Source organism: Monopterus albus, unplaced genomic scaffold (assembly GCF_001952655.1).
Source record: "Monopterus albus unplaced genomic scaffold, M_albus_1.0 scaffold152.1, whole genome shotgun sequence".
NCBI classification, from domain to species: domain Eukaryota; kingdom Metazoa; phylum Chordata; class Actinopteri; order Synbranchiformes; family Synbranchidae; genus Monopterus; species Monopterus albus.
In genome coordinates, this window is record NW_018128032.1 from 1,137,242 (window position 1) to 1,161,868 (window position 24,627).

The following is a 24,627-nucleotide window of genomic DNA, read 5'->3' on the forward strand; positions in this document are numbered from 1 at the left end:
GCTTATAGAAGAGTGATGGTTCTTGATGCGGTGCCATCTGAGGGATCAGAGAGCATGGTCATCCAGCTTAGGCTTGTGCACTTGATGCACTGAAATCCCTCCAGATTCCTTAAATCTTTTAATGATGTTCTGCACCGTAGAGGGTGACATATCCAAATCCCTTCCTATCCTTCTATGAGGAACATTGTTTCAATCATTTTCTCACACATATGTTGGCAAACTGGTGGTCCTTTGTTCCTAAAGGCCTCGGCCTTTCCTGGATGCCACTTTTGAACCAAATCATGATGCATGTCACCTGTTGATGCCACCTGTTTCAAATGGAATCATCATTTCATTATTTTACCTCATCACTAGCCCTGAAATGCAGCCGCCCCAATTTTTTGGGGAATGTGGCATCATAAAGGACATGTGTTTATTTTGAACAAAGAAAGAAAACTGATGAGGTATCACATCAGATAATGTGCTGCTGTGTTGTTTTCAATGTAATACAGGACAAAGATAATTTAAAAATCACTATTTTCAGTTTTAATTTAGATTTACATACTGTCCCAACTTGTTCTGATTTGGGGTTGTAATTAGCACTAAACACAATATATTCTCGAGAACAGGTTTACTTTAAAATAAGTCATCTCCTTCAGTTCCTGTTCAGACTCAGCTCAGTCTGCTGCATCTCATTTAGTCAAAGGCAATAAGCCAGGATCACATGTTTACAGAGGAGGGATGACTCTGACATTTACTGTACATACCACAAATCAGATGATTAACATGCTGTTGGAATCAGATCACTGATTTAATATGAATGGGACTAATAAAATCTGTAATGGTGAACGCAATCATTTATGCATGGTGGAATATAATTTTGGAGAAATTAATATTTTCTAGCTTCCCTGACAGCTGCAATTAAAAAGAAGGAAAACACAATAATCAAGGTGGAACTGTCCAAGGAAGGCAAACAAGGATATTGAATAAACTGCCATATTGCATTTTAAGAATAAAATGCATTTCTGGAGCAGTTCAACAAAATGTGCACCGAACTTGAGCCAAAGACAGAGTTCATAAGCATAAGCTGTAGAAAGGCTCACCTGAACACTGCCAAAGTCAACAGTCTCATAGTGGAAATGGGCACACTCTGCCAGCCTGGGGAAGTGACCTCTGGGGAACATTAACCTACAAAACACAACAGCACCTCATCAGCATTCAACACACTGACCCTGTGATGGAGAGAACAAGCAAAGTGAAAAGAGAGCAAAGGAGGGGGATGTGAGAACAGGGTTAGAGATGCAGCAGGCTAACTTGTCTGTCTGTGTCACGTCCATCATTTTATAGCTCCTCATTTCCCTGGCCTGGATAAGAGCCCTGGTTTTACAGCTTGCCAATAATAGCAGCAGCACTGTCATGGGCAGCACCTACTTCTTGATGTTCTTGACCTTCATGCTAGCTGTGCTGGCGCAGGAGAGCAGGAGGGGTTCGGATGTGTGCTCTGTGATATCACCCTTCACCTGTCACACAGAGAATACAGACATCAATAAGTACAGTCTGTTTAGTTTAGTTTAGTTAAACCTGTTTAGTTTATTTTCACGTATGCAGTTAATCTTATGACATGTTATTTTATGTTTTGTTTGCAACGCTAAGCTTTGGTATGGTAAATGATGTTACTTTTTGCTATCTTATGCTATTCTATCTTACATTACTGTAATATTGCTTTGCATAACTAAACCAAAGTTTTATTATGTTATGCTAGTTATATTACATTTTGCCTATATTATGCTAATATTGTTATGCTATACTAAAGTATGGTATTCTCTGTTATGTTATGTTATGTTATGTTATGTTATGTTATGTTATGTTATATTATGTTATGTTAAGCCATGTTAGCTTATTTTATGCTAATATTATGTTATGCCACAGTGGTACTGATACAGTTTGGTACATTTGTATGTGTGTTAGCAACTATTATAACAACATTATATGTACATTATTCTAATTTTGAAAAAAGCTGAAGATGACAGACTTTGATTTCAAAAACAGGTTAATTCCTCCAAGAACATCTGAAGAAAGAGATGTTGTGGCATTTAATTATATAAAATTGCAGTGACCAGAAGGAAACTTAGGGTGAGAGGAAAAACATCAACTGTATATGACAATATTGTTATTGCACCTTTACCTCAGCATTAACAGAACACACCACCAAATGCAAATGTATATGTTTTCACACATTTATCAATGTGACTAGTGACTTTCACATGCCTGCTCTATGTTGTGTTACATAATGGTGTGAATCATCTTTGTGAAGAAGAATGAGCTTTAATTTGTTGTCATTGTAACATTGTGACACGTACAACGAAATTTTGTTTGGAGCTGAGGGGCCCCGGGCCGCTGCGTGCATACACGCCGCCATCACGGGCAACCTGGGGGGTTCAGTGTCTTGCCCAAGGACACTTCAACATGTGGACTGCAGGCACCGAGTTTCGAACCTCGGCTGAACTAGTGCAGTCTGATGGAAGCAAGATGACAGGATGAGGTCTTTAGGTTTATGGGTTTTTTTGTTAGTTTTTTTTTTGGATTTTGTATAAATGATGACTCCAAGTCAGAGTCTGCATGAGCATGTACCATGGCAGTGGATGTCTCTTGTCGCTGTTTCTCTTCTAGAAGATTATTTTTGATGGCTTGAAGTAAGGCATCATCTTTGTCCAGGTCAGTAAATGGTAGCACATCTCTGCAGAAAATCACAGGCCAGGGATTAAAATAGAAGAACAGTGACATGTCCACATCAGTGTAGTGTGAGTTTTTGAAATTAGACTTGTAGTTTTTTTTTAAATACACCAGAGGGAGCAAGTGAGTGAGATGAAGTCACATTATGTGGCTTGGACTAAAACCATGACATTGCACCAGCATGGCCCAGAAAACATGTTGTGCTAGAACTGTAGTGGTTGAAACTGTAACATCATCAATAAAACACAAGAAAATAAAAATCTGCTCCAGTTAGGTCTAGAAGGGAACAAATGCAATAAATTTAGTTAAGTCTCAACACACATTAGTCAAAAAATGGTGGCACCTTCTGTGGGGTCAACAAAAAGCCAGGGTGCCTTTTATATAAGCTCAGCAAAGCAAAGCGTGTTCATTCAGGGAGCCATAAAAGCAAGCCAGCCACAAGGGGGTGCTTCACAAAATCTTCGCTTGTGGCTGGATGTATTGAGGAGTGGAGGGTGAGGTCCATTCAGCTCAATGCTTATGAGCAAAAAAGAGTGGAGAGACAGAGATAGGCCTTGGATTTGTCACAGTGACAACAGTGCGATGACATGAGGACATGAGGCCAACAACACTGACACACGGGGTGATTTTTGAGATCCACATGTGACACAGCTATTACACAGACATAATGTATGTTCACAGGAAGCACAGTGAGCTTTGGACCTGAGGGAGCTTTAAACAAGCACAGTTTCTCTCTGAGAGCAGAGTCACATTGTAGCCCTAACACTGCACTACTCCCTCTTACAGTATATGCATGTAGCAGCTCATTCAAATCAAACACACATGTCAGTGACCATGCAGGCACATAATCCTTATACATACTGCTCTGGGTGTCGACCTCTGTGGTTTTACATTATACAGGTCAGCTGACATGAAAAGAGGAAAAAGAGTAACTCACCCCTCAAGAACGTCACTACTTCCTGTTTCTCCCTGGACTCCTGAGGTAGCATTTTCAATCACCGCGGCAACCACACACCCAGCCTCCATGATGCTGCCTTACTGCAACAGCCCACTATAGAAAAAGGTGAGTGGGAGGGAAAATGAGAGAGAGTGAGGGAAGGAAAGTAGGTGGGTAAAAGAGTTAAAGATGAGTGGAAGTGTCCGATGCAACAACGCTGTCAAACGTTAACCCATTAAGGCTGCAGCATGACGACTTTCAAGGCTACAGTCCACAGAGCCCAGACTGTAATCTGCGATGACATCATGCTACAGTGCCAGGAGCTGTTTCAGAGACAGTGCATGTCAGGCTGCAAATTCATAGGATCAGCTTCTTTTGAGCTGTGCATTGTCAGGTTTTAGCTAGGAAACATGCTCATATCCCCCTCAAGGAAATGTCAGACTGTCACAACAGCCCCAATACATGTCCCTGGATTTGCAGGGACATACAGAACAGGTGCAGGCTCATTACTTCTGCTTTTAAAATGTATGTGTATAGTATATATTCATTTATATATATATATATATATATTTTGTATTTCTGGAACAGTTGGGACATATTTTCCAGTGTGTATAAACTCCCCACCACCTCCTCAGCCCCCACACTGAAAATCATCCCACATGTAAGGCAAAACCCCACTGATGGCTGTACAGTAGGTGTTTATCCAAACACACAGTGATTAGCACCTGTAGGCCTTAGGACTATGGAAGGTAACGCACACAGGCACAGGTTCAAACTCAGAACCTTTTTGCTCCAGAACAGCATTAACCCTTCCACCTCACCAATCCACCCCGTGCCACCCCGCTCACATGATGCATATTCCAAAATAATATTACATCTAATGAAACTGTTGCAAACTAACTAGCACACAGAAAAGCAGCAGTCATGTGGCGCTCCAACACACGATGTACTACTATGTGTTACTGCTGTTAATTCAACAGAAAACACTGAAATACAGCGACATTACAGTTCTCTTTGAAATACCATTAGAAAAACAGACCAAAGCATCCCACAGGAAAAATGAAAACATAATTCTGATATGTGCCCTCATTCATCTTTGATAATATCTGTACATGTGTACACAGACTGATACTGGGGCAGCCCCATCACTCTCATGCTTTACCGCACTCCATTGTTTACTACTCTTCTCTCTATTTACTGTAAACAAACAACAGGAACATCAAGAGGGCATGAAATTAAACTCTCCCTAATGTTGCTCTACAATCTTCCCATAACTTTGTAGTGTACAACAGTGACATCAGGCCAGGTGGGCACGGCATCACACCGTTTCTCATATCTCAAAGGCTCAGCTGCAAAACAAATAAAAATCCCTCCATTAACAGGCAATTTCACCTTTTCCCTAAGCACATCTGCTAATCAATGATAGCCTCGACTGCTGCTATAGTAGCAGGTTCCCACCAGCCCCTCTGGCCCGGAGCCTCACAGAGTTTCTGTTTAAAGCTTCCACAAAGCCTCCTGACTCAGCAGAATGTGAGCAGGCAGACAGGAATCCAGGCCAGATCGGACCCCGATGTATTCACATTTCATACTGTATCTCTTCTCTAATTGACCACATAGCCTTGCCAGAGGATAGCCAAGGCATTACACAGCGAATTCATTTACTGTTTAGAAAGACCTGCCTAATGAGGGTCACTTGGGGAAAACATCTTTGGAAACTCATATGAATGAACAGTGTATCACTGAATTAAAGAGATGTGGAAGAACTTGTAATAAAATGAGTGACTTTTTGTATATCTTAAATATGCAGGACAACACAAAGACAAAACTGCATCATGCGGTTATCAAGATACGGCTACTGTGATTACCGTGTCTACAGTATTCTGAATATGTTGTGCTAATGGAGGACAAAAATCCCTGGCAGCTGCAGGCATTCCATGATAAAACTGTACTGGGTGGTACAAAGAATAATGCTCGACCTTGCTCATCGCACCACATCAGACAGTGAGTCTTTTCAAGTGTAAGAACATGTTGTACTAGTTATGTGCTTCAAAGTGGCCTGCCCAGTAAAAGAGTCATGGGCTCTTTGTTTCTATCTAAAAGACAGAACACTGAACCGGTGCCTTATAGCAAGCATCCCTCAGTATTCTGAACACCACAGTACATGAAAAATAGGCTATTTTGGAGAATCCTAAAATAGCTGGAGCTATAAAAAGACGACTACAAAAAGTCTGAGTTTCATGAGGTGATCTTGCTCTGTATGTGAAATTGTCCAAAGGAAAATGGGGGGGCGCATACTGCAGCATCACAGATGCGAAAAACAGAACAATGTCAAACCAGACAGCATAGAGTATCTGACATTTGCTGAGTGTTAGAAACCTTGGAACCAACACTGCTCACAGCTCCTGTAGATCAGGAAGAACCCATCGTTCCACTCTGTCTCTCTCAGTCATAATGTTTTAAGCAGCACTGTTCCAGATGTAGCAATGAAGATGACATCTACCTGCCAGACTTAGAGACAGAAATACTGTTCTGATGTCAAGAGACTGTAAAGAACAGGAAGATGTCGCCCAGGCATGTGATGGCCTACATGGCGTTTACAGGAAAAATAGGGCAGCCTACACAATTTTGCACTGTGTTTGAAACCGGTTTGATCGAGCATGTTAGTCGACATATTTGTGGACACAAACACGCAGCACATGTGTGTACTCTATGTGAATCACAGCTCCTTTACCAAAAAATGGAGAGATATAAATGAAACCACTGCTACAGAATGTTACAGCGTGTCTTCTAACAAATACCCACAAGCAGGTGCACCTTTCACCCATATTGGCCTCCCTTCATTGGCTCCTGTCATCTCTTAGGATTCAGTTTAAGATTTTATTAGTGACCTTTAAAGCACTAAACGGGTGGGTGCCACCCAACCTCTGACTTCTTACAACCTCAGGTGTGCTGACCAGTCATCCCTAAAACATGGCTGAAGAACAGGGGAGATTGTGTCTTTTAACTTTTGATGGTACAGCACCTTGGCCAGCTGTTGGTGTTTTTAAATGTACTTTGTAAATAAATTTGACATTGATATTGACACAAGTATGGCTAAGGAGAAGAAGAAGGAGGAGGAACATAAAAACTGCCATTTCAGCTTTATCAGGGTTTTTAACAACACAGACTAACTGCCATTTCAGTTTTATCAGGGTTTTTAACAACACAGACTCCACACAAACATAATTAGATGTAAGTGACAATACAGCTCACACATGGATATGAGGTAGTGCTTTTACTGACCTCCACAGGTGACTGAGGAATTGCAGTAGAACCAAGTGGTCTCTGGTACAGTGCTTAAGGAAGGCTGTAATTGATAAAGTCATATTTTCATAACAGAAATTAGCTAATTAATAGGTTTGCTTTGTAGTTCTCTCTCTCTACCATTATGCCTGTAATATCTTGTCAGATAATAACCACTGAAAGTAGTAAGTCATAATTACAAGGTACAATCTCCATTTCTCTTTACTCTTTTGTGAGTGCACTTTCATGCCCCTGCAGGTGACTATTATTTTGTGCTCCTGCATGTCAAAATATTGGTTATTACTGAATGTGATTTGATTTTGAAACAGGCTGAAAACACAACACTTGTTAGGAAGCAGTTTTGAATTGAAGCATACAGTACATCAGATACGGAACCACAGTATCGTTTCTTTGACACTGTGTTGGTGAACAAATGATGAACATCATCCTTTTTTGCTCTGTGTTTGGTCACTACCAGCTCCTGAGGGAAACCAGTGGCTCTTTAGCTGCTAAATGTTCCACTGTGTTCACCAGCTATAGTTGCTAGATTTGTTTGTCTGCTGTTTGGTGGCAGGCAGGTAGTGTATGGGACAACAATGAGCCAAAAGACACTGAATTGCTCTGCAAAGCTGTGGTACACTGCAAAGTTAGGTGATAATTCTCTGTGGGTTCATCACTATAACAAACCCCCTTCACTTACACATATTCCATCCATTGCCAGTATATAAAAATGTTCATCACAGCAGCTTTAACTGGTCTTTAAAATGCCATGGTCTTACTGCAGCTCGCAAAGAAGTGAAAGGCCCTTTGTCAGTGAGGGGAAACTTGGTTCATGCTCTCATTGTGAGCTATGGAATGCAGTCAACACAAGCAAGAGACGCAGTGGAGGAAGTCCCACGGTTGCCACGGTAACCGCTCTCCCATCCATCGTGACTTGCTGCGCCTCTAGACTGAAGATGATACAGCACCAGGAGGGAAATGAAGCCTTATAGAAACCACTGACCACAAGCTTTGACATGTCATCACCATCATTGTGACCACCGGGTCTGCCTGAGGTGGTGGCAACCCTGCAGGGCTCAGACACCCAGTGTGCTGCCTCGGGCTGAGCAAACCACAGTGTTTGTTTTTTTTAAATCAACCATCTATACTGGAGCTTTGTCACTCAATTAACTTCCTGGAGGAGGAGGTGGGGGTCATATGATCCTATAATCTTCTCAAAATCTACCAGAGTGAGATTAACTTTATTTTATCTCGCACAGAGTTGGTATCACAGATCTATCTTTGTCCTGCAACCCTCAGCTACACAGATGAAAGGCAGAGAGCGGGACAAACAGCAGGGTGATTAAGTTGTAGACAAAGAAAATATTTAATAAATGAGCCAATCTGTCACCAAAGCAGAGGCCTTTCTGTTTTAAGCACAGATTTACCTCCTCTAAAACAGATGAATCATACAGAGTGAGGAGCTAATTTCACTGGTGAGGCAAATATTTTTAGGAATATGACAGTGATTATTATAGAGGATATAACTATACCACTATGCTACTGGCTCACTAACTCAGTACTGAGTGTCAGACAAACTCCCATACAGTATATATACAGTATTACTTACCTGTACAGTATCTAGCACTGCTGCACCAATTACTTTGTCATGCTTATGTTCAGCTATGTCAAAGAGGTGTTGACTTAACGCTGTCGTAACGACTTTTGAAGCAGTGATTGTGTGTGTGTGTTATTGCACTGCATTACATCATAAAATACCTACCTGTCTATTACCTACCTATTATTTTGTCCCTACATACTCCAAAACACACACACACACATTAGAGATACTGGCTACAGGCTTCACAACTGTATGAGTGCAGATAAAAAGTATTTAGCAATTAATCTCTTGGTCTTTAACATGTCAGGAAATTGTGACAAATGCCCATCAGCCTCTCCAAAGCCCAGTGTCCAACATACAGTGCCTTGCGAAAGTATTCGGCCCCCTTGAACTTTGCGACCTTTTGCCACATTTCAGGCTTCAAACATAAAGATATAAAACTGTAATTTTTTGTGAAGAATCAACAACAAGTGGGACACAATCATGAAGTGGAACGAAATTTATTGGATATTTCAAACTTTTTTAACAAATAAAAAACTGAAAAATTGGGCGTGCAAAATTATTCAGCCCCTTTACTTTCAGTGCAGCAAACTCTCTCCAGAAGTTCAGTGAGGATCTCTGAATGATCCAATGTTGACCTAAATGACTAATAAATACAAATAAACATATCCAGGTGTTAGAATGGCCAAGTCAAAGTCCAGACCTGAATCCAATCGAGAATCTGTGGAAAGAACTGACAACTGCTGTTCACAAACGCTCTCCATCCAACCTCACTGAGCTCGAGCTGTTTTGCAAGGAGGCATGGGCAAAAATTTCAGTCTCTCGATGTGCAAAACTGATAGAGACATACCCCAAGTGACTTACAGCTGTAATCGCAGCAAAAGGTGGCGCTACAACGTATTAACTTAAGGGGGTTGAATAATTTTGCACGCCCAATTTTTCAGTTTTTTTATTTGTTAAAAAAGTTTGAAATATCCAATAAATTTCGTTCCACTTCATGATTGTGTCCCACTTGTTGTTGATTCTTCACAAAAAATTACAGTTTTATATCTTTATGTTTGAAGCCTGAAATGTGGCAAAAGGTCGCAAAGTTCAAGGGGGCCGAATACTTTCACAAGGCACTGTACACTCCATAATCTAAAGCTAGTGGTTATTATCACAAAGAGACAAAGAGTAGCAGTAAATCCTTACAAGTGAGGAGCTGAACCTGCTCCCACTTGTGACCTGAACCGATAGATGGCTGCACAATACAATGCTGGGCTGCATTTTTTTTAAATGTACTGATTTATTTTACAGTTTTCTTGATTAATCATCTGATCTGTAAAATATCAGAAAACAGTGAAAAATGCCCAAGCTTACTTTTTTTTCTCCCATGAACAGTCCAACTCCCCTAAATACTCAGCCTATTATTACGTTTGACGAAGAAAACCAGCAGATATTCACATTTGGGGAATGTGTCATTATCCAATTAATATCAAAATAGTTACCTCAGCACTGAGGTCGTGTTTTCACCAGCATTTGTTTTTTGCATAATTCAAAATTTTATGAATGGATTTGGATGGTATTTTTGGAGAGGTAGGGTAGGGCCAGTGAAACAGTCCATTAGATTTTGATACTGATCATCATCCGGATCAGGAATCTTTTACAGGATTCTTAATCACAAGGCCATTTTCGATATTGTGGCCTCTAACTCTATACACGGTGCCCACAGTGTCTGGACACAAATGGCTCGATAACATCTACATAAGATCTACCACACACCAAAGTCTGATGTGGGTCCAAGTAATCGTCTGGCTGTGCTGATCCAGAATGTTAAAATTCACAGGGTTCGTGGGAAACACGCTACTGTGAGACAGCAAACGATGTTACAGACTTGCAACTAAGATCAAATTCAAGCTGAAACTCTACTGACTAAGTAGGATGTCAACAATTGATGTATTTTCAAAAGCTACTGAGCTAGATCCTGAAGAAAACCTCCATCACTGAAAAATCTTTTTCCTTTAATTACTGTCAAATTACTAGTGATACCAGTGTGATTCTAAATAACAGCAGCAGGTTTTCATAGTCAAGGAATCATATTATGAGGGTCAAACTATTGTGGGAACATAGTTTTTACTGCAGGTGTGTCAGGTTTGCCCAGCTCCACCTTCCTCTCTTCTTCTTCCTCACACTAGCCTAGCCCTTTATTAAGTCCATTTTTCCATCAGTCTTAATCAACTAATCAGTCCAGCTCAACATGTCATGTACCTATTAGTTTGTCCTCAAAACACAAACAAGTTTTGTGTTGTGTAATACTGGTGTAGTGCAAATAATGGCATTTCCTGAACCCTAAGGTAAAAGGAAAGATAAGATGAGATGATCCTTTATTGTCATTGTAACACGTACAATGAAATTTTAGAGTGACCGCCAGTCATTACAGCAATAGAAAATAAACAACAACACATGAAATAAGATCTTATAAAAAAACTTAATAGCTAGAAAAATGAAAACAACAACAGAGCCCTCACATCCATCTCTATCGCTCTCTCTCTCTCTCACATCTTCAAATTATTATCGTTTTGTTTGGAAATGAAAGTGATTAATTGAAAATAGTTGCTGATTTTTTTTTATGTTTAATAACTAAACAAATGATCATTATCATCTTTGTCAAGCTCACATTCAACTATGTCAGGGAGGTGTATCATAAATCTGTGGTCATGCTTTTCAGGCTATGATTGTGTTGTCGAACTGCATTACATCATAGAATACTTAATATGTACCCATTATTTTACCCCCACACTTCCAACTGCATTTTGTGGATCCAGGCTTCCTAGTCTACTGTGGGGCTGCAACTTGTTAAATAACAAATTACTTGGTTTGTATAATGTTAGAATGTGAAGGCATTTTTGCTTAAAAATTGCCTGTATGTGTAATCGATTATATAATTTCTGCTGTTCAGCTAAAGGATTTATCAACCAATCAGCTCCTAAGGTTTTCCAGTTGGGCTGTTTGTCCCTGCTCTTTCCAACACCCACACATGTATATGATACAGGCTTCACGCACTTACAGTACATCTATCTCCATGTATTTTAGAGCAACACAACAGAAGAAAAACAGCACAGATTGGTTTTCATAACCTGTGTTGCAATCAGACATCACCAGCCCTCTCCAGCAACAGAACTGGGATCCAATGAGAAAAGTTTGCCACCAGTGTACTCTGACCTGTTGGGCCTGACATGCAACCATAACACACACACACACACACAGACACACACACACAGACACACACACACACACACATACTGTTTTCTCTCCTTGTGGGGACTTTACTTTGACTTAGATTCATTTCCTATAAACTTATCCCAACCTTAACCATAACCACTGCTTGCCTAACCCTTAAACCACGTTGCCACCCTAAAATTCAGTGATGTACATGGAGGGAACCAGCCTCCGGTCCCCACTAGGAAGGCCGAGTCCCCACAATGTGAGTGTCTTAACAGGTTTCGGTCTCCATAATGTAAGTAATACCAAGGACACACGTTCTTCTGCCAACTGATCAATCGGAAAATCACCTCCGAAAGGTGCTGAGAGCACAGCGCCAGGGCAGTGGCAGCACATTAAACAGCAGCCGGGGACGATCCGTGCTCACACAGCCTACCTGTACAGTAGGTGTACACGTTGCTCCACTCCGCTGTCCTCTCTAAGCTGCGCAGCGCTGAGGAGACATGTTGTCACCATCGCAGTACAGAGACGCTCAGCTCGGACACACGCAGGTTACAGCTCATCATCTATGTGACTTCGGGGTAAGAACCGCGATCGGTGCCACATCGCTGAGCCGGTGTGGGAGTCATTCCGGGGGAGCCGCGGACTGCCTGCCTGCACTCGGCAACGGGAGCGCGCACACTTGTTTTTGTGCCCGCGCCTTGAATGATTTAGCCCCGGTGGCCCCCAGAGCGTGTCAAAGACAAGGGCCCAAATATGAAGTAAACGTGAATACATACACGGAGCCCGTGTTTGATGACACTCACCAGCCCGAGCTGGCGAGTTGTGTGCGGTGTTAGGTAATGGTTGGTACAGCGTTACATAACCACCTAGTGTAGGTGGGATGGAAACTGAGAGGAGCGAAATCACACATCCTAGTACATTTTATTATTGTGCATGTCCACTGAAGGGAATAATGTCAAATTTAACTTTTGCTGGGGCTCACTGGGGCCCCTATGCCTTCAAAACTGTCTACATTTTTAGGCAATTTGATTTGATGTATTAGCTCTTTGATTTATGAACTATGAGGCTTCAATATATATCTCTCAGCTCTCATAGCTGGATGACAACAACTAGGCTGTCTAGTTGTGTTTTGGATTGTTGAACAGACAAAACAGCATATTTGAGGCTGTCATATTTGGGCTATGAGAAACTGCAAGAAGCTTTTTTAAAAGAAAAACAAAAAACTGCTTTCTGATATTTTGTAGACCAGTGGGTTGCTTAAAATTAAGAATAAAAAAAATCAAACCCTAGCATATAGTCACTTAAATGAGTGACTTGTTTTGACTAAAAATGTAGCCTTACAATAATAGGAATTATTAAAAAACAATTAAACATCTCTTCAAAAATCTGCTTTGAACTTTAGGTGAAGTGGCCTTGAAGGTTTGTGTGTTTGACCAGTGGATTAAATGCACTATTCATTTTCCTGAGGTGTATGCAGATGGCTGCTCATTTGTTTGTTTCCCAGCCTGCCTGAGGGAATTAGAGCATAAGCACAAAGGTCTTTCTGACAGACTTCATCCTCCGTGAAGGCATTTGTTTGTCCTTGTCCTGGTTCGCTAACACACAATTCATTCCTTAACATCTGGGTGGAGATGCAAAGCCACAGTCCAATTATTAATGGCTGAACAACATGCATGATTTTAAACACAATGTCTGAGCTTCCTGGAACATTTTGTTTCATAAGTTAGCTTACATTTATTGATAATTTGTGAATATTTTTGATTATTTGAAGGAAAATTTGGATTTGAAAGCTGACACTTTAACTCCTGGGCTGCTGACTATGTGTCCTGGAATGAAAATAAAAACAACAATCTAACCTGATTAAGATGAACTTATCACAACACCATCTTCCCCACTCTCTGCCCAACACCTACACCCTGAGTTCAGCATATGAACTACATCTTCTTATTTGCAGCTGTGGCTCAAAGGTAGAGGCAGCTCTGCCCACCATCGGTGTGCATGTGTGTATGAATGTGTGTGTGTGTGTGTGTGTGTGTGTGTGTGTGTGTGTGTGTGTGTGTGCGAATGTGTGAGTACATAAGTGAACAGGCAAGTAGTGAAAAGTGCTACAGAAGTGCAAGTCACTTTATCATTGAACAGTCTTAATCTGTTTGTTCCCAGAGGGAAAAAAAACACAAAAAAAGCTTTTGATTTTTTTTATTATATCAAAATACAAAAATTTGAGAGGAAAATTTTGAATGGGATTAAGCATTTGAAATGATATGGTGACAATGCTTTCATATTCTCACAGACATGCCATAGATAGAGCACAGATCATAGGCCCATGTCTATGTCATGATGAGCCACCAGGAGTGAGCCGGTGCTTGTTCCCTATATAGGCTTGAGATGGCAACTGTCGCTGTATACTCAGACTAGTTGGTAACAGGCCAGAGTGGTTTTACATCATTGTTCATTCAGGCTTCTGTTTTTTTTTTCTCAATAAAGAAACAAAATCCATGGCAGTTGAACATGAAGAGTGAGTAAGATGTGGTCTGAGACGATACAGAATTCACTGGACAGCAGTGGAAAATGAGAGAAAAATAATACAAATATTATACATAAGGCTTTGGTACAGCACCATACAGTATGAGTTAATTGCTCACAAAAAGTTAAGTGAAGCGTAATACCTGATGCAGTGACAGAACAAAATGACAAGTTTAAAAAAACTGACAAAAAAGAGAGAAACACCAGGTTATTGTTTTAAAACATAAATGTAAAAAATGTTTTTTCTTTGAAATATTTACATATGAACATTGTTGAATACATGTTTCAACGTAAAAAAAAGACATTATGGAAAGGTTAAGCACAGAAAAACCCAGAATAAACAACACAATACAGAATGTAAACATGTGATGTACAGCACAGAGTTCAGTGGATGAAAATGAAATGACGTACAGTAGTACATGTTCTTCCTTTGAAGCACTACTTGGTTCACTTAAGTATGAGCATTAGCTAAAACAGTCAACAATGTAGTGCTTATTGTAGCCTACAATAATAATACATTCTAGTTTCTCAGTGCTGGTACACATGAAAAAACAGAGAATATAGAAAATACTACATACTTCTACTTTCCGTCCAATAACAACCAGCTCAGATGTCCATGAATGATTGATAATAGGCGTTTTTGTATTGTCTCTACATGCAAGATTAATACAATTTAAAAAATCAAATCGATTCCAAGTGTCATTCTACCAGCACCTAGTGATGCACTAAAAGCTGTAAGCAGAAAAACTGGGGAAAACAAAGAAACTGAGCTAACAGTACGTCCAAAGCAGCCCTCTTAAACACTGTACATGGTTCTGTTTAATATGCAAAAAAAGAGCCCGGAAGACATCCATTCGTAAAACCCATGGAGAGGATGTATGAGCTTTCCCAATAGCTTTCAACCAGGAGAACCAGCTGTAAATACAAACAAGGTCTGGTGACTACTCGTGGCTATAGTGTACAGTACTAATTCTACCGTCAGAATGGTGGTGGGACGGCGTGAGACGGTTACGCCCCTGCAGTAGTGTGCTTGAAAAAACAGTGCTGTCAACCAAAGATTGTAGACCTACAGGAAGTGTGTAGAAAAAGATCCAGTGATTGTGACCTGACGATTCCCTCCCGTGTGTCCTGCGGTGTATATTCATCTAAATCAGGTTACATTTCTCCTTTTAGGCTGGGTTCATTTTCTCAACATCATCACAAATATACTTTAGAGAGGGTACCTTGGAAGCACAGACAGACATTGCAAACACACTATAGAAAACAGGTCATCTTGACTTCATCTGAATGTCACAAGTCTCTATTATTTGAAGTTATACTACTATTTTCCAGTATTGTCTATCACTGTCATCACACCATGATACTGTTAGCTAGTTAATTGCTCAAACACGCAGGGCCAAAAGAGTTGCTTGTGGAAACAGAAAATGAAAAAAATCTTTAGACCTCTATTCTACAGCACCACAAAGTTAAACGTAGCACCAAGTCGTAATGTTCAAAGCAACTATGCCCTAACACACTTGTCTTTATCAAACTAATGTAAACACAATTTCCTCCACAGCACGTAGTGTACAGGACTATAGCATGTCTGTGTCTTAGAAAAACGTTTCCGTCAGTGTATTTGCTTTGGACTCCTGAAGGTCAAGAGATCGGGAGTAAATCTACACGTGTGCTCATGAACGGGCAAAATACAGTAGTACTTTGTTTTGGATATATTATAGAGGGCAACACACTTCTGCTTCTAAAGCTTTTTCCAGTGGGCATTCACATACTATACATCAGAGAAAATACTACTCATCTTGTGCAGCCAGCGGGCTTTCGCAATAATACATTGTGTGGTTCTAACATTAAGGGTTCTTTTCTTCTCAAGTAAAATAATGTCTGCTAAAGTATGACAAATGAGGCACCTTAAATTGTTTTAAAAACATTATCCACTTAAAGCCGTACTGTAAGCAAATACTTTTAGATATAATCTAATTTTATCTTGGGTTCCTACCCATCGTTTCATACTGTACATCCCCATACAGGAAGGTCGCCCTCCAAAACATGGTTTGTCTTCTCTTTACAAATGCAATACTCAACATGTACTGTACATAACAAATATAGAGTTTTTTCCACATATCTTACATGAAACCAATTTGTTAAAGCAAACGCTCACTATCAGGCAATCATCACTTTCTCACCTGTCAAAAGAGTTTGAGATTTCAGTGAGCAGACGCCAAGTCGATGCATTATATTGGATATTTGTCAGAAAACCTCTGATTTGTTGGTAGCAGATGAAAGTCTGTAGGAAAGGTGTCTGAGCGACTGAGCTAGCTTTAGGAGTAAAAGGAAAGCAGTTATTTTTGTAGCTGTCAGAGCAAAGGGAGCTCAGCTGAGAACCTGTGTGGGGCCCATAAGCTGGTGCCACATACAGGAAGAACACAGAGAACTAAAAGACGGCGGACTTAATGTGCCCACTGGTCATCTCACCAATCACAGCTGCTCTATAAACAATGCAATGGGTCATTCAAAATACTGTGACTTCGGCACATTCATTTCCTATACAGCAAAACATACATTCATTATCGGTTAGTTTCGAAAAATGAACAAATGTACAGAGAAGTAGCTAGCCAGTAATATACAGTTATTGAAGATAAACAGTCAGGGTGGCCATAGTGGGGAAATTTCCTGTTGGATTTTTCACAGCTATCATAATTTAATTCATTTAAATTTTTAAAGCAATCACAATCTCCTCTATCATCTGCTTGGTTCCTCCTGTATGAAAATCTGTATACAGTGCTTCTGTACTTTTCCACTGAAGTTATATTTATTGATTTATTTGCTTATTCTAAAATCAAATCGTTTGTACTTTTTATTTTTACGGGTATTCTGGTTCTGCTCTATTACTGAGATATACACGGTTGAAGCAGGTACCCATTAAAAAAATAAATAATACAAACATTACGCATCCTCTGTAGCATTTTCTCTCATGTGTCCTTGGCAGAGAAAGTAAAAATACACATAATACTGGAGCCCCCCCCCCACCAAAAAATAGACAAGTATGAGACAATTCAGTCTATGTTAGAAAAAACTAATAGAGAAGAAGGCAAAAAGGCACCTCGACATGAGGCGTGCCACATTTCACAAATGATTTCTTATGACAGTACACTTCACAATTCATCACCCTGTTCTTCAAACCCCACAAGTCCCAAATTATTCTCATCAAGGCTGTGATCTTGTCCTGATGCTGTGCTGTAGTGGGAAGTGTAAACACAATGAGCCATTGAGCACTAAAATTAAGACCTCTAACGGTTGGCATTGTAAGTCAAACTAAACACAACATGCCAGCTATTACTGATCATAAAAAGCTCCTAAATTAGAGAAAGTGAGGCCGTATTATGCATTCGAATGATTGTGGTGTGTGATATAGACCTTTCTACCCATAACGCTTCATATGTAAAAAGGTCAAGTACGTACAGTATACCGCAAGAATTACAGGAACTCTGCTTTGACTCTGAGGTATCTTCTGTGGTAAGAACCCTGTGTTTAAATACTGACACTATTTGTATTGTAGGAAAGGTAGACTCATGTCCTTGACCGAGGACGCACCAGGCTTAACAGTATGCTGTATCACTGAAAAACCTAAAGATATGGACCCCTCAGTGACTAGTGAGTAAAAAAATCTTTAACGTGTTGTGACATACTCCACCAACACATTTTTATTACTGTAGGAGGAAGCTTAATTCCCTTGTTTTACTATTTATATAAATCATACAGAGCATTTTCCAGTGAAATCCCTCAGAGACGACTAGTGGTGACAACTCAGAAAAGCCATTGTCCTTTGTCTTCAAATAAGATTTTCCAACCCCAAAGTAGTCAGCTTGATGTCTCCTGCTCCCCAAACGCCGATTAACTTTCAGAGATTATAAATGTATTAGCTTGATACAGAGACTGGGATGGAGTAGGGAGTGCTGAGGTGTTGTTGTGGTTGCTGTGGTTTTTTTTTTTAAGAGGAGGTTAGTTTAGTCGAGTCCAATGGCTTGGTGGGCACATGGGTCAGCGGAGAGTTCCATAATTTGGGACCTCAGAGTCTGCACTGGCCAGAATGCCGGTCTGGTCCTCCTCAGACTGCCTGCAACGCAGGAAGGAGATCAAATAGAAATAGGGGTTCTTCTTGTTTTGCCTGTTCCTCTTTCTGTGGTAGTTGAGATCCTCGCCCTCTTGTGGTGTCTGTGATTGCTGCTGGGTCTGAGAGGGAGACACACCTGAGAGCGAGGCAGACAGAAGCACAGAAGTAACACACCACCCAGATAACCGAAGATAATTTTTTTCTTTCTCTCTTCTCTAATTATCAGTCTGACCTGTTCTCCTTCCGGAGGTTGCGTTGTTATTGTTGTTGGCAGCCACTCCCTTGGCTTTAGTAATGCGGTGGTGTAACAGTGCTGGTAAGCTCTCAGACCCGGCAGGATCACTAGACGCACCTAGAGGCTCCCTAAGAAGAGGAGAGACAGCACAGTGCGGTGTTCCGCATTAATCCAGAATCGTGTTCAGTCCTGTCTCAGACTGAAAAAACTTTGGCTGCTATTCCCAGTCATACAGTATGATTTGATGAGCTCTTGTACTTCTACTGAGTCCTTTCACTAAAATGATGAATTTCCACTTTCTATCTGCATTGATGGATGATAAAAGTTAGACACAAAGAAAGAGAAACAGAAAGAAAGAATAGTTGACATATGGCAGTGGATTGGTGGAATTATTGGCTATAGTTTAATTCTCAAACAAACATTATATTAAAGACCCAGCCCAAGATTTATTTACAAGTATGGTAATACAGACCACATATTTACTCTTAAAAGGCATTTGTTAGTGATACAAAATCACTTAATCTGCCAATTCTTAGTCCTATATTATAATAAAAAATTAGGGACATTATCTTAGCATCAGTGCTAAAATGGAAACCTTCAGGTTTGGGTCTCTAAAATAGTGACTGCTTCAGAAATGTATATTTGTCTTTTTGCTGTATGAAACTCATCAAATGAAAATAATTTCTGGAACTGTACAATTAGTGTTCCTGTAACAATAAAGTCTTATGGTTTTTAAATGCTCCAATAAATCATTTTTAGGTCACAGTAGCCAGGGGTCGGCAGCCTATCACACACAGGCATTTTCAGTGACATGTCGCAAATCAGAACACTGACATGTGCATTATATCACTGCTTTGTTTATATGTTACATTAGTCTGATGGACTGCAGAGTGTGTCTGTTGAGAGGTGCATTACTAAAATACTGAAATCACTAAAAACCAGACACAGTGCACCAGAGCAGTGAAAGGCAGGGATCGCAGTAATGAGTAAGCCCAGCTTATATTTTATTGTAATTGTTAGCAGGCAACATCACAACATAATTTTGTTTGTGACTGTGTAACAGAGATAGAGAGGGTGGGCCAATAACATGTAAAACTCTAGTATTAGTATTTCAGACAAAGCCAAGCTTCACTGTAACAGTGTAAGTATCAGTGCTTGAATAAATAAGTGATATGTGCATTAACAAATGTCACTGGCACACTGGTTGTCTCCGTCTTCATAAACGAACTCTGATCACAGATAAGGTTACCGACCCCTACAGTAGGAGCGAGAGCATTTCTCTGACATGAAAATGCAGAATATGTGCAAATGTCTTTTAAAATAGAAAATGAACAGGGATGTCATTCTGAAATCTGAACAACTATTTTCATTTCATGAGTGATACATGCTAAGTTGAATGAAAAATAATCACTTTAATCAGCTAAACAATCACATCAAAGTCTCTTCACTTTCATAGTATGCAGTTTGCTTTAGGAGTAGTTTTACCTCATACCGAACACCGGTTTTGTTGTCCATCTCTCATAGAAAGATGCAATAAAATTAAATAAAGTCCAAATCACCTCACAGACTCAACATTTATGTTCAAGCTTAACGTCTTTGCCTTTCAAAGAACTGAATACAAACAGCTTCAAAACCTGAATTAATGCTCTCATTAAGTCAGGTTGCTGTGCCAAACAGATATTGTTTCAAAAGGCATAGGAACACAAAGCTTTAGAGACGCTGTCCATCATCTGTCACTGTGAAGAGAGAGAGTGAGAGGCATTAGCAGAGAGAGGGAGACAAATCAGAGCAATGCAACAGTCCTGGACAGTTAGAGGACACGTCCATTATCACGTGAACTGTGAGCAGAGGCCACAGTGGGTTTAAAGATAGTAGTACATTTCCATAGACATAAACACTGTACAGCACACTTTCATAAACATGAACACTGCTTACAGAGGCTTCACCATGCTGACGGGAGGAGATGGCAGGAAGAGGAAATGGCCGTTAAAGAACAAGTCACATGACAGGAAGAGGTAATGGCCATTAAAAACAGTCACATGACAGAAAAACGAAAGCACTTAGGACGACAAATGTGACAAAGAATTTAGTTTGAGAATTGTTGTTATTTGTTTGGTCGTAGAGAGAAGTTTAGAGAATGCATGCATGGCATTTTGCACATGGAACAAAACTTTAAAGGGGAATACTCCAGTCTATCATTCATGTGCGTCCTTTATTGATTCAAGGTTTTCTTTTTCCGTATTCAAACAATGAAAATGCTTCTCCACAGTCTAAAACTGCTCCTTGTGCTTAGCTTAATTACTGTAGCCCACAACCACAGCAGGCTTCCTGTGCCTTGGAACTGTATTGACAAATGTGTCCTACAGTCATTATTACCATTAGTTGTACGTCACTTGAATCCAGCACAGAGGCACAACCCAAAGCGATTCCCCTTTAAAGGAGAGAGTGATTAGAGCCCTCCCCCTGCTGACCCCTCCCCTCTCAGACATGGGTCCGACCCTTACCTATTGCGGCGTAGGGGACCGGGTCACAACAACGCTGCCCAGATAGCTGAGATCAATCAAAAACAAATCAGGTAAGACCCTTACCCTCTATAAAGCAGCAGCCCTATAAGCTACTTTCCCTTAAAGGCCAGTGATAGTGCAGGAGCAAGTTCCTGCCTCATGGCTTTAGCTACTGTATGACTGTAGCTTCTAGAGTTGTGAGGTAGTTGTGAGGGGGACCAGGAGTGCGTTCAGTGGAAAAATACTACGGCCATAAATGTCTGTGAGCCTCAGCTATATTTTATATATATTTTTATATTTAAAAAACCCTATGTTATGTATGACAATCGTATACAGAGACACTGATCTATCACTCATAGGGAAACCTGATCATAGAATGAACACTGAAAACTGGCTTATACTTTTTTATCTTTATGGGTACCACTTTTGAATAAGGCACAGTTTATAAAGGTTTTATAAGTTGTAACTAACTTAAAATAGTTAAAGTTAATGGCTGATAAATAACCTGCTAATAATTTGAAGGACATTTACAAGTACTTAAATACCGGCCTGGTTATGACTGGGTTTTTATCCTGTAGCACAAAACGTGATTTGTTTTTTTAGGTGTTCATTGTGTAGCTAACTGGTTCAGGACAGCAGACAGGTAGGCAGCAAACAAGCAAAACTACTCGCAAAGAGACTGGAGCACTTTGCCGACATTTCGGCACAGACTTTATTCCATAAGCTGATGTTCAGAACTTATAGAATGAAACAAGTCATATCATGTATAAAACCTCCGGGGAACCTGATAGTCTGTTTAAAAGTGAACAATTACCAGAAATAAAATCTTGTAGAATTCAATATAAAATATGTAGCAAGACAGCTCATATAGCCTTCACTCATAGTAAACAGTGTAATGTAGGGCACAGTTCCCAGAATCCATCAGGACAGTGACAAAGGTTTAACATCCTGAGGGACAGGCATCGGCTATAATAAACCACAAAACCCAGAGCTGGTGCACATAGTGAAGACACACACAACAGACTAGATGCACAATTTGACAGTAGGAAATTATAGTACTAAATAGAAATTAGGAATGATTGTCCCTAACTCCAATATATTGTAGTTCAAATAGAAATAACAGAGTAACTGAAGCAGCACATAAAAATAAATAAAGGCATTAGTTACAGCTTATAATGCTTTATAAATGATGACTTATCGGAACGTGGTACCTTCTTAATAACAGCATGAATCTAAAAATGTATCAAATATACAGCAAATGTTTAAAGCATTAAAAACTTTTGCTAGTTATTTTAAAGTTGACTTCAACTCACATTAAGATCAATGTTTGATTAGTATAAATAATAAAAACTAAACTACATGGTCAAATTGAGTTATCATGTCATTATATTGTCAAAGTTTAGAGTTTTTGAACTGATAAACTGTGCTAAATGCAATTACATGCCTTCTGCATATTAAAGTACAATATGCATCTTAAGTGTCTCTAAATTGAAACATCAAAGTAAAACTGTGGATAAATACTGAGGAAATTTAAAATAGAGAGCAGACAAGGAGACAAGTCTCCTCTTCAATTAAATATGTGACTATTCTCTACTGGAATGATCACCTACCCTGAGGCTGATATCTGGAGCTGGGAGGGCTCTGAGGGTAGCATCTCCTCCTCTGTCCTTCTCTGGGGTGGCCTCTGCCCGAAAACATCCCTGCCCTCTGGAGGGGGAGAGGGAGACTGGGACGGGTAACTGGCTGCAGTGGAGGCATAGGACATGTGGGCGTGGTAACTGGGGCTTGGTTGCTTGGCACCCTGGCTCTGAGTGGGAGAGGTGGTCAGGGAGGACCTCCGGGAGAAACTGACAGTGGCAGAGGGCTGCAGGGTGATCTCAGGCATCTCCAGAGACCGAGAGGTGCGGAGGATGCTGGGGCGTGGGGGAGGCCGGACTAGAATATCTGGAGAACCTGGCTGGGTGCTAAGGGGGCTTTGAGAAAGTGGAGAGAGGCGGGAAGGCTGGAGAACTAGTGGGGGTAGGCTGGGATCCGCCCGGCGCCCTGCCCTTGGGCTGAGCCAGGACTGAGGGCTACTACTGGGGGCTGTGCTTGGGCTCCCTGCACGGGCCGCCGGGTCAGGGTAAGGCAACACTGGTACACCCACACCGTGGGCCGTGTGTCTGAGCTGGCCAAGACTTTGGGCCTGTTGCATAGCTAAACGCCTAACCGGAGGCCCCGGGGGCCTGTCTCTGCCTGGGGGAGCCACAGGGACCTCCAGCTGCAGGAGTCCAGGGCTTGTTGGATCCTTTAGGGGAGGGAGGTGCAAGCGACTGGGGGGTAGAGAGTGAGGAGCGTATGGGGGTGGGTCAGGGAGATCCTGGGGATGATGTAAAGGATGGTGAGGTGGGTATATAAACCGTGGACCCTCTAGACCAAGGAAGGGTAGCTCATGAGGCTGCCAGCTTTCAGGTGAGCGAGGAGGAGGGCTGTGTGTGTGAGACAGAGAGTGGCCAGAGGCAGTGTACTGATGGTGCTCCATCTCTCCACTCTCCTCGGGGATGGAGGGGTAACCAAAAGGCCCCTCAGCAGTGCCTGGGGGGGAGGACAGAGCGGAACTACGCGGGCTGATGTCAGGCATGTAGAATGGTGGTGGAATCCCTGATTCAGCACGGCTGCCTAGATACCCATAAAACGGGCCCTGTGGAAAGCCCCTGTAGCGGGAGGTCGGGGCCTGCCCTGAGGCATGAAGTGCACTGCCCTCTGCAAAGCTCATACCTTCCATGGCCCTGTGTAGGCGGGGGCTGTAGGTGGGGGGCTGCGTTGATTCCAGGCTGGAGGACGTTGGGGAGAGCTGGGGCCGCAGCGTGGGCATGATGGGCGGTAGGGGCCCAGGGTCAAAATCATTCTCCTCATCAGACTGCCGGAACTCAGGGTACATGTCGGACTCCTCCGCAAAGGGAAAGCCCTGGATGCGGCGGGGTGGTGGGCTGCTCTCCATGACAAAACGGCCATCAGGGCCACGGCTTATCAGCTCAATAGGTGTGGTGACCTCTGCCTCATGCTTAGATACACTGTATTTCTTGCTGGCTATGGCACGCTTGGTTTTCTTGTAGAAGGAGAGCTCTTTGTCTTTCTCTCTCTGAGGGCTGGGCAGCTTCCTGACGTACAGGCCCAGACCATGGGAACCCTCTGAAGAAAGAGAGCGGGGCCGAGATGGAGGGGAACTCTCTGGACTTATTTTCCCCGACGATAACCTGATAAAAATGCAGACACAAGGCATTCTTAATTTATCATGCCTCATACCACAGGAAAACCAAAGGGGAAGACGAGTAAACAATTTTAAAGCAAAAGAACAATCTCTGACACTGTGAACAGATAATTTAACTAAACAGAAGACACCATACAAAGAAAAGCCCTCTGTCAAGGAAGCCGTAACAAATAACATTATGATGATGACCAGTTTATGGCAGCAACAGCATCTTGATAGGACAGCAGCTAATGAACCAAGCTAGAATGACAGGATGAGAGGAGAACAAATGG

General features: G+C 41.3%; 2 protein-coding genes across 3 annotated transcripts in view; both read right to left on the reverse strand.

The window, feature by feature from the left end:
* arhgap32a (Rho GTPase activating protein 32a) overlaps nt 1–12,558 on the reverse strand; it is a 28,961-nt gene extending 16,403 nt beyond the window's left edge. For both annotated transcript variants that reach the window (XM_020614848.1, XM_020614849.1), the window contains exons 1-5: nt 12,169–12,558; nt 3,650–3,763; nt 2,611–2,716; nt 1,411–1,499; nt 1,083–1,167 (exon numbers count right to left, since the gene is read on the reverse strand). In XM_020614848.1, the coding sequence (XP_020470504.1) occupies nt 1,083–1,167; nt 1,411–1,499; nt 2,611–2,716; nt 3,650–3,738 (369 nt within the window). In that variant the 5' untranslated portion in view covers nt 3,739–3,763; nt 12,169–12,558. The remainder of the gene's footprint in view (nt 1–1,082; nt 1,168–1,410; nt 1,500–2,610; nt 2,717–3,649; nt 3,764–12,168) is intronic.
* Nucleotides 12,559–18,234: 5,676 nt separating this feature from the next.
* The window catches only part of igsf9ba (immunoglobulin superfamily, member 9Ba), a 71,812-nt gene continuing 65,419 nt past the window's right edge, over nt 18,235–24,627 (reverse strand). The window contains 3 exon segments of the mRNA XM_020614850.1: nt 18,235–18,502; nt 18,599–18,729; nt 22,716–24,341. Of these exon segments, the coding sequence (XP_020470506.1) occupies nt 18,294–18,502; nt 18,599–18,729; nt 22,716–24,341 (1,966 nt within the window). The 3' untranslated portion in view covers nt 18,235–18,293.